The sequence below is a fragment of the Spea bombifrons genome, chromosome 4 (assembly GCF_027358695.1).
Source record: "Spea bombifrons isolate aSpeBom1 chromosome 4, aSpeBom1.2.pri, whole genome shotgun sequence".
Classification (NCBI taxonomy): Eukaryota; Metazoa; Chordata; class Amphibia; order Anura; family Pelobatidae; genus Spea; species Spea bombifrons.
In genome coordinates this window covers 31,889,711-31,901,131 of record NC_071090.1, presented here as the reverse complement: position 1 = coordinate 31,901,131, position 11,421 = coordinate 31,889,711, and the positions used below count along the sequence as shown (strand labels likewise).

The 11,421-nt window shown below is 38.5% G+C and overlaps 1 protein-coding gene across 4 annotated transcripts in view; it reads left to right on the top strand.

The window, feature by feature from the left end:
• The first annotated feature begins 4,019 nt into the window (after positions 1 to 4,019).
• Positions 4,020 to 11,421, top strand: part of SH3TC2 (SH3 domain and tetratricopeptide repeats 2) — a 54,713-nt gene continuing 47,311 nt past the window's right edge. For 2 of the 4 annotated variants that reach the window (XM_053462339.1, XM_053462338.1), the window contains exon 1: positions 4,406 to 4,604. In XM_053462339.1, coding sequence (XP_053318314.1) covers positions 4,421 to 4,604 — 184 coding nt within the window. In that variant the 5' untranslated portion in view covers positions 4,406 to 4,420. Of the gene's footprint in view, positions 4,605 to 10,354; positions 10,361 to 11,421 lie in introns of those variants that run through there. The other 2 variants (XM_053462343.1, XM_053462342.1) reach the window with 2 other exon arrangements.

Genomic DNA, 11,421 nt, shown 5'->3' with positions numbered 1-11,421 from the left:
ATTTGTCCAGTTGGGAGTGAGCGAGAGTGAAGAGGCTCTGCCCTTTTGCTGAAGGGCTCCAGGAAGCCTGGTTAATGGAGCTGATACTAGGGAGAAGGGGATGTAGAGAGAATAACAAGAAGGAGCAAGACAAGTAGCGGACCTGCGGAAAGGAGACAGGAACATAAAAGAGGTCAGTGGAGAAGCTAGCTTATTTTATTAATTAGCCCTAAAGGGACTCTCCAGGCATCATACATGTCTTAATGCATACAATAGTTGTGCTGTCCCGTTTAATGTTTGTGTTCTCCGTTTTACAAATGCATGCAGAATTCCTCTCTCTTTAAAACTGTTCTCAGCCTTCTCTGCCCTCCTTGCGCTTTCTGTGTCCTTGCCCTCCCCTGCTTTGTATATGCCCCGACCTGCTCATTCACTTTCTTCAGCTGTTTTATGGGCTCCTCTGATCTCTCTGTGTAGCTGCAGAGAAAATACTATTTTTTAGGTTGCTTTGTTAATCTGTATTTTTTGTCTTTTATGTTCTTTTTGGAGTGTGAATGTTGGGGAGGTTATCTTGTTCAGTAAAAGCTGGTTCTACAATAGGATTATGTATTTATGTTTTCAGAGAAAGTGAAGGTTTTTGTTTGCAATTGGAAAATGTTTTTTTTTTGGCTGGGATGTGTCCGTTTGCTAAAGTATGTAATTTTCTTATGTTAAGGCGTAACTTGAAAGCACCAGTCTTTATTCATAGTGATGGGATGCACGTTACTAGATTCCAGTTTAAAACCATGTTGTCCCTTTTCTCAGATAAATGGAGTTTATTGGAGGAACCAAATGTCCCTTATTCTTTTAGAATAAATTGTGGTACTGAGATTGAATCTGGTTTGTATATAGGATATTTTTAAAAATGGTTTGGTTGCGCTTTTAAAGTTTGAAATGTAACAAAACATTTGTAAGAGAAAGGTTTTGAGTAGACTTTGGATTTGCCAATTTTGTGCGTTCATACAAATCTCTGATAACAAGGAGGGTCACCAAATCTCGTTAACATTCATTAATTCATTTGCCATGTCTTGGTGCCATTACAACCCATTTTGGAGTTGTTTGATGAGGTAAAGTGAGACGCGACTGAGTAGCAGGGTACATATTAATGACTGATAGGTAGAAGTAGCCACAAAATTAAGAGTATTAGTCACATTGATGGTTATAGCTGAGATTCAAGGGTTTAAAAATCTGAGGGTTTTTTCCCTTACTTTTTTCATTCTAGCTAATCAGCATTTAAACGAGGAAGGGACAAGCATGATATATAAATTTGGGCTGATGCCATTTTAACTTGTCAGTAGCTGTCATAGACTGACGAGAGTTGGAGTGTGAGACAGTTACAGCAATGAGGATGAGATTGATGCTCATCTACCATAGCGCAATAGTGGGGTGGATTGGAGAAGCTGTAGCTTTTATAGTATTTATTTTTTAGTATTTATACATTATTGATGTACAGGGACTGCAGTAACTTTTTCATTTTATGTAATGATTCATGTATTTATTTTAGGGCTGTCTTTGTAAATGGAATAATTATTGTCGGCAAAACCTCTGGTTTGTGGACAACACAAAACAATAAATCATTTATAAATATTAGCATTGGACTGTGTAAAGTACTATTCCTTAAAAGGGTCATACATTTTTTTCCATTTTTAACAGTAGTACAAACAATGTGGAATTGTCTGTGGAGCAAGAGTGGGACTTACCTACCCTGCCTTGTGTATCAGTGGAAAATGATATGGTCTTGATAATGGTAATGATGATGATGACCTGGATTTCAAGGCAAGTGACATCTTCTAGTAACTTCTAGTTTATCGCTGTTGGAGTTTCTTCCTTCATGATTGAAGGGAAGCCCTTTAGGCAGCTGCTAGAGGCCCTCGCTCCTCAATACCACCTCCGCTGTCACACCACCTGTTGAAACTGACTAAAAAGTCCCATAAGATTAAGGGAGGAGCAGAAAACTGGTCTACCCTACCACTGTCTTCATTAGGACAGTCACCCAATGAAATTCCATCCTGGACATGATAGAGTGGATATTAAAACAGCAGAGGGCTCTTCACCCCATGTCCTCTGAGCAGGTGTGTCCAGCCCATGGGCAGAGGGCAATGCGTATTTATGGGTGGCAGGTGGTGGCACTCCTGAAACCATTCAGGGATGTGACTGAGAATCTAAACCACAGTACTACCATGTTGGGCCAAGTAATTCCCCTACTTACCTGCTTTATGCAAAAAATGCATGACTCATGGAACAAAATTAGATCTTTCGACAGATTACATGTGGAGGTTGAAATGCTGATAAAACGGCTGATAGAGGAGGTGAAAGGCTGAATGCAAGCCATCATGGACAACCCAGGGTACATTCTAGCCACCTTCTGTGACCCAAGGATTAAGGTCAAAGTTGCCCTTTAAAATTTTTTTTTAACTTGGAGGGACATGCTTGTTCATAGGATTCATGAGATGCAACACCAAGAGAGCATGCTAAGTGAAGGAGAAATTCAGGAGTTGGAAATTTTCAGCAGCAGTAGCGTTATGACCACCTGCCTTATACTGTGTAGGTCCGCCTTTTGCGGCCAAAACATCCTGAACCGTCAAGGCATCGACTCCACTAGACCATTGAAGGTGTGCTGCGGTATCTGGCACCAAGACGTTAGCAGCAGATCCTGTAAGTTGAGGTGGGGCCTCCATGGATGCATTCACATGATGTAAAATAAAATGTGATTCATCAGACCAGGCCACCTTCTTCCACTGTTCCGTGGTCCAGTTCTTCTGACAGTCGACAGGGGTCAGCATGGGCACCCTGACTGGTCTGCAGCTACGCCGCCCCATATGCAACAAACTGCGACGCACTGTGTGTTCTGACACCTATCAGAACCAGCATTAACCTTTTCAGCAATTTGAACTACGTTAACTCATCTGTTGGATTTGACCACACGGGCCAGCCATCAACCCCTACATGCATCAATGAGCCTTGGCCAGCCATGACCCTGTTGCTGGTTCACCGCTTTTCCTTCCTTGGACAACTTTTGATACGTACTGACCACTGCAGACCAGGAACACCCCACAAGAGCTGCAGTTTTGGAGATGCTCGGAACCAGTCGTCTAGCCATCACAAATTGGCCCTTGTCGAAATCAATCAGATTACACTTATCGGCCTTACACCCATTTTTCCTGCTTCTAACACATTAAATTTGAAGATGAAATGTTCACTTGCTGTCTAATAAATCCCACCCACTGACAGGTGCCATGATAACAAGATTATCAGTGTTATCCACTTCACCTGTCAGAGGTCATAATCTTATGGCTGATCGGTATATATATATATCATAAACAGAGCCCTGGGGATTGACAAGGCATTTAAACATCTGTTGGACTACCATTCCCATAATGCTCAGCTTCACGATTGTGTTGCGTGTCAAGAGCTGAAGGACCACTGTTGTTTCATTTTGGCCCAAACGGAATTTTCATTCTGTGCACGATGAGTGCGTCAGCTTACATTTATATTGCCATTTGTTACACTGCAAAACTCGGAGAAGCTGCAGCCTGACACAAGCAGAATCCTCGCCGCCTCCTCCACCCCCTCATCCCTTATTAGCCAGCAGTGTTCTAATGCATTACTCATCTCCCTGGCACTCAAAGTGTTAAGTTTGGATCATACCCATGGGAACAGTTCCTTCACTTGTGCATGGAATATCAGCGTGATTACTAATAGCTTTTTCTGGAATGTGCTCTTTACTTTTCCTACCCTGCACATTGGCAATATCTCATGCATGTGAATGCTTGGCTTTCTGAACCAGTCAGACTGGCCAAGTGAGCTAAATCTGAACCCAGACACCTATTGCAGCACTTCATACCAATACCTGTTCCGCTGCCTGGACTGGGCACACGTCTGCATTCTTTGGACCTTTCAACACCCCCTCCCCCATGCTACTGAACAGAAGCTTAACATTTTCTGCTTGTATACAAAACACACTTGTTTCATTTTCTAGATTCTGAGTGGTTGATTAAAATTACTCAGTGGTGAAGGGTTCTGTGAAAAAAAACACAACTTGTCCCTGGGAGCCGAACATGTTGTAAATCTGTTTATTTTTCCATTGAGCTTTTTTCCTTTCTCTGCTTCTTTTGCTTTTCAGGGAGGGGACTTGTTAAGGGACATTTTCAATTTCTGCTGTCTTATCAGTGTCCATTAGGACCTGTGTTAGGATGGAATGTGGCCAGCCTTGACTGCTGTCTCTCGGAGCACCTGCCCAGGAGTGGTATTATTGATCTAAATTGAATAATTGATGACCTTCGAAATATGGAAAATAAGCTGCGGTGCTTGGTGATTTCCACCCAGTGAGTGATAGAATAAGGAAGTGTAGTAGCCTACATGACAGAAGATTAGTTTTTTTTTTCTAAATTAAACTTTGGTACACATGGAAGGTCTGAGATCTAGATCCAAGAGCTTGGTATACAAGATATCAAGGAATGACAAACATCCAAGTGGCAAGTTATTTTGGTCAAGTATCTATCATTCACAAAAGGACAGAATTCTGAAATCAAGAGAGAATCAGAATGGCTGCTTTTGGAAAAATCTACAAGGACGCTCTTCAGAAACAGGTAAGCCCGCTCAGATGTATGCGATATTGTGCGAGAGAGGTGCTAGCATACTTACATAGATGGGATGGAATTGATGCTTAGGGAAGGATAACAAGATAAGCTTCCCACTAAGATTGTTTCTGGCATTTGCAGGCAAGAGTAGGTTGCAAACCCTTTAGACAATTTCTCACAAAGTTATGCGCAAAGCTATTAAACACAATATACTTTTACATCCATCTAATCTAATACTTATTGAACATATATACACACATATACGTACAATATATATATTTATATATATATACTATAAATATAATGTATTTCGAAAGAGCATATACTAGTAGGCATGACAGCATTCTTCATTAAAAGGTAGTAAAACATTTGTATATCACTTTGTTGTTACATGTACTGAACACAACACACAGTGAATATTGCATTGGATTTGTGTTCAAGTAATTAAAACTTTCACATAAAGAGCTACATAAAACTTTTCACATAAAGTAAACACATATATAATAAGTTAACAGTATTTAACATACAAAGCGTTGCTAGTCAAATGTGGTTTACTAGTTGTTATAAACTATATTTCCATAAACAACCATCAGTCAAGTAAGCGTTACCCTGCAGTTAGGGGAGGTTTGTAGTCGGCTGGAATTTCCTACCCTCGAAGACTCTCCCCTTCTTATTCTAATTTTAAACACTCACTAAAATGCCACTTATTAACAGCCCAAACTCTGAAAGAAGCCACCTATTATTCCATACCACTGACTTCTACATATGACTCTCGCTACAATCAAACCATCCTTGCCCAAGTAGTCCCTTGCCATCTGCCTCACTCCCCCTCAAACTCATAATAGAATGTAAAATTCTATCTTTCATTGCTGGGCCTCCTTCTCTTTCTCTACCAGTATGTCTTAAATGCGTTGTGGCTTATTTTGCATACTGTCAGTTTTACTGTTATTGTTAAATTGTTAACTTTGCATTTTCTTCTACTATTCTTATTTATATTGATATATATTGTTGTTATTGCTATACTGTTATTGAATATGCTGGTGCTCTGTTAATGTAATGCACTTTACTGGTGATACAAGGAGAACAGCCAAAGACATCACGTGCTAACTGTGAGGATATGTGTATTACGGGGCTTCCCAAAATATCGGGCCCAAAAGCTTTTTATGGTGGAACAAAAACAGCAGCCATGGACACTTCATGATGGAGGGGTAAGGGCATTAAGGACCCTCCAAAATATTTAGGGTCTATAGCTCCTGACATCTAATTATACAGCTGATCTGTCATGCATTTTCCTACTCGACACGTGAACTTATTTAGGTGAACATCGGGTGTCACTACCATGCCTATATCAATGCATGCAAATTGTCCTATTCCAGTTTGTGCAAATAAGCCCATACAGCAATTTCTATGCATTACTAAAACAATAAAACAGGTATACTATAAGAACTTATACTAAGAATGATCTTAACTTGTTCTCAGGAATCATGTTGTTTTTTTTTATTTATTTATTTATTTTTTTTAACTCCGGCAAGTTACAGCTCTCTAGATGGAAGCTGATTCTGTCAACCTTTCTAAGCAGGAGGTCATGAGAACAGGAAGAAAATTTTAGTTAGTTTAACCACTTTTGCATGTAAGTTGAGCTATCCTGAAATAAAATAATCCCTTATGTTCAAACCAAATGCTTCCCAAACAATTAATGAAAATGTACAGGCCATAACTAATGTTAATAAATAAGTTCCATTTTAAAGACAAATAACACGTTTTTTCAAAAAGATATGGGTAACTGGATTGTGGGGTTCGTGCCGTGGCATAATATTATTGAGACTTTTCTAATCAACTCAATTTGTTCACCAGAAGCTGTGTTATGAATACTGATTCATGTACTTGGTTTATTTACCGTCTTAATACAGGATTAGCTACAACAAATATTGAAATTATTGCTATTTTAATGTATGGGGCATTTTGTTAAAAATCAGTCTGATTTTTTTAAAAAAAGTGCAAGAAGAACATAGAAGAACTTTGGATATTTTTGCTATTTTTTTGGTAATGTTTCTATTTATCAGTAATTGACTTTGACCTTGACTACTGAAACTATTGAAAATCAAATGACCAGGTATGCTTTAGATACTAAATTGATCATTATGATGCCATATTTTTCTAATATTATCTAATATTATTAGGTCTTATTATTATCTCTGCACTCTGTCTATATCAGTGATGTTCAACTCCAAACCCTTGAGGGCAGCAAATAAACCACAATTTGTGGACGTCAGAGCTTGAGTATAGGTATCATGGTTAAAAAAAATAATAATAATAAAAAAAAAATAAAAAAAATAATATATATATATATATATATATATATATATATATATATATATATATATATATATATATATATATATATATATATATAAATATTAAAGCTCTTTTTTCAAGTAAGGACACACATAATTCCTGGCCTGTTTGCGGCCCTTAAAACCAAAAGTTGTGCACAGCTAGTCTATACTAGATGATGCCTTCTGTATACTACACTTAACTGTATCCATTTTTAGTACATATCTGAATAATTTTCTCTGTAAATCTTCGTTTTTGTTTAAGTGTACATAATGCACCAGACACATACAGAAAATGTATTATACATGGGACCCATTCCCATCACGAACATAGGCTCTTGGGATAAATCACAGAATAACTAAGTTTTGGAATTAGAGTCCAGAATACATTAGCACACGTGTTATCTGAGAACTAAATGCACAACCCAAGCACTGTAAGATGGATTTGTGGACTTGATTTTTTTTCATGACAGTAAATGTCATTAGGCAGTCCACCAATATAGAGCTAATTGTCCCCTGGGTATCTTAACAATATTATTACATTGATCTTTTGAAACTTTTAAGCATTTCAGTCTGTTGTGGTATGCGGGGCAATGGAAAAAGCTTTAAGGATTAGGATACAGGATTTAAGGTAACAAGAGAGTAAATTACTGGATGGTGAAATACATTTTTCATAGAATCTTATAGAATTACATTTTTAGTCTAATAAACAAATACTCTCATAGAATCCAGATATATTTGCAGTGCTGATTATCAGAGCTAATCATGTTATTTGGATTACTTGGTTACTCAATGATCAAGAGCTACACCCCAAATCGTCAGTCCTGTGCTTTTATTGCATCAATCACAGAAGAATCCATTGTGGTCACATCAGACCTTTAGACTACTCATCTAAAATGCAATTTTATTTTGCTAAAGTTCCAAAAGTGCATACTTCCCAATATAGAGTGTGGCACCTATATGTATGTATGTGTATGTGTATATATATATATATATAAATGTTGTATATATAAATGTATATATAAATGTCTCGGGCTTTGTGTGCCCACCATGTAGGAGGCGAGAGTGGGTGAGCTTAATTATGCTTTGGCCAATACATACACAAATCCTTGTGTATGTGAAATAGTTCAAATAATTTTATTATCATAACCATTTCATTTTTTTTCCCTTTTGTTTCTGTATGTGCCATATTTTTATTATTAGTGGGGAACCTATCAATGTGCACAGCGCCCAGTAGCCAAGACATGCAAGGCATGTTACTCTTACATAAACACAATATTTGTAGCACTCTAGAACACATACACACAATATTTATCATATAGCAGTTTCTGTGTGGCCTTGTAGCAGGTCAACCAGGATCAGATCACAGGAGCTTCAGGACATTCTGAAGAGGCCATCGCCACTGTATAAGGCAAAGCCAAGCCATTCAGGGCAATGTCAGGGTGGAGTGAGAAATGGACCAATAGCTATAACACTGTTGGTGTTTTATTATGGCCTGGTCCCACACACTCCTGCCGCCTCCCCACCTACTTCCTTCAAAGGTATGCAGGGAAAATGCTCAATCTCATTTAATTCCAATCCTGTGCTATGCTCAAAACTACATATAAAATAGCAGGTGCTTGAATGTGAGTAAAGCAACATTGTGTTGTCATCTAGAGAATTCTTAGGCTAGGTTTCCACTTGGGTTTTTGTCTGGCGTTTTTTTCTTGATGAAAAACGCCAGGAAAACTGCCAAGAAAACTGCCACTGCATTTACCTGCGTTTTGGCGTTTTTTCTGCAGTTTTTTCTGGCGTTTTAGCCTTTCTGCGGAAATTGCTTTTTTTAGCCTTAGGCAGTTTTTCCAGCCTTTACAAGTTAGAAGTTTCACCCAGCTAAAAGGGATTAGGATAAATGGCAAGTATCTGCCCTCTCCTGATGTCATTTACTTGTCTGCTCCTCTGGGAAGATTGGCCCCAAAAGTTGGTGCAAATTGTTTGCTGTTGCTTTTGGCACGCAGGATCCAGTTGATGCGTTGGGTATGTTTGTTCCAAATGGTGTAAAATTCAATATGAACCAGTCCAGGACTTTGTTTTGTGTGAAACTGTTTGTTTTCAGCCTATTTCTCGTAGGACACACAGATACTGGGTCCATCCTCTGCATTGTAACTGTGGAAAAAACGCCATAAAAAACGCCAAGGCAATAAACCCACATGGCTCTTTCATGGCGTTTTTTCTCTCCCATAGACTTCTATTGGAGAAAAACGCCAAGATTTCTTGCAAAAAACGCCAGTGTCAACATGCTGCGATTTTGAAAAACTGCCACAGAGCCCAAAAAAGCAGAAAAACGCCAAAGAAGACTGAAAAAACGCCAAACAGAAAAACGCCAAGTGGAAATGGCATTTTGCGATTTCCTATTGAAGAACAGCTAACATCTGGCTGCAGCCGTTTTTCACAAAAAAAAACGCCAGGTGGCGCTATTGGCGTTTTTATGGGCGTTTTTAGCAAAAAAAACACCAAGTGGAAATCTAGCCTTAGAGTCCTTTTGTCAATTCCAAGCAGGATTTTTTGATATGCCCACAAATGTATCTTATTTTACTTGCTTTAAGAAGAATAAAGTACCGTATTTGTCCAGTTGACCGTATAAACATGTTTTCTGTTGTTTATAAACACATTGCACCTTGGGTACTATGATAGACTTACTTCCACCAAACAGTACCAAGTACCAAGCATAAAGAGAGAGGATGGAAGAGAGGCAGAGGGGTTTTGGTCTGTTAGAGAGACGCTTGGGAGGTATTATTTATAAGTGTGTTGTTTTGAAGGAGCAGTGCTCTTTGATTACACTGGATTTAGCACACGGCCAATTTTGTTTTATCCTACCATTGACAAAGACAATATACCGAAACATTGGGGGATACCACACAGGCAGTCAGCTTATCCTGTGTTAGCACATTTTTGCTTTTCTAATTTTTTGGCATATTTTTACAATGTTATTTGCCATATTCAAGTAAACATAACCTAAGCATAGTTTGTTTTTGGTTGCACTCTTTCTGTTTGTATGCATATGCTTGTGAATTTGTACAGTGCTAGGAGTGCACTTGCACCCTATTATATTCTACTAATGTTTTTTTCTATTTGGTGTGCAGTTCTGTTATATTTTTGTAAAAAAACATTTTTATTATCATGTCATTTCCACGCACTTCTCCTTCAGCTTTGCAGTGGGACGGTTCAATGGAGCAGCGTGGATCAGCACAGTGTGAATCAGACTTCAGCAAGTAAATAACTCCTCAGTACAAGCGTGATAAGGAGCATTCCTTCCCCCAGTGCGGGAAGGGGTGGCTAAGTCTTGCATACTCCTAGTCCTGTACACACAGTGCCAGTCACACACACCCACTCGAGTGATAAGACGTGCCTCTCAAGCTGTCACAAACACAGAAAAGGCAACAGAGCAGCCTGGTAAGAAGACACCACATCTTGTATTTGGATAGAAGTGAATCTTGTATTTGGATAGAAGTGATTTGGAAGGTGCAGTTACCCAACGTATTGATGGATTAGAGACAAGCTCTTTCCACACTATGTGACTTCAGTAAACTGATGCACCCACTCCACTGGTGTTTTTTTTTTTTTATAGAACTCTCAGAAATCACAGGCAGCATGTATGTTTTGTGTGCAACGATTCAGATGGCCAGTGATCCTGCCCCACAGAGGAATGCAGGGAGTGGTTACAAGAATTGTAATCAAGTTTACTACAGATTTTATTGCGCAAGGTATTCATGGCATTTTCACTGTTGCTGGTGCAAAATGTGTTAAGTTACTTGGCCAAAATTACAACTATACAAAAAACAAAAACTGCGCTTCTCACCCCTAATAAAGTTGGCAACAAATATATAAACATAATATAAATGAGAGGTTCTGGTTATATGAATTGGCCAAAGCATAATTAAGCTCACCCACTCTCGCCTCCTACATGGTGGGCACACAAAGCCCGAGACTAGCTTAGCGCACCAACATTTTTTATTTTCCCTGTTTGCAAAATTACAACTAGACAGGAGTGATTATAAAAAGAAATCTGTGGCTTTTATAATAACCAAGTTTTAGTATTGTGTTGAAAAGTGTAACCTATCTTTAGAAAGCTCCATAGATTTTTCTATTACCTTTTAGATTGTATTTTTAAATCCAATTCTTTTTCAGACCTCCACCTACAGGGGGGCGTACTGTCAAATTATTATGCACTTATGTAAATAGCAGCATCGTATTCTGCAGTATTGTATTATGATCTGATTTTTCGTACACCTTGTGCTGCAAAATGCAAGCAGTTGACATAAAACGTAAATATAATTTAGATAACAGTTTATGGTTTTTATCAAGTGACCTTTCCATCGCTGTTACAAAAACCTCTTCTTCCTGCGGTAGGTTATTAATCTATTAAACTACTAAAGTGAAGGGTATAACTAATTGCCTGGAAGTAAACAACTTCTATGATCTGTTTAAAGCTTTGGAAGTATAGTAAAAAGAAT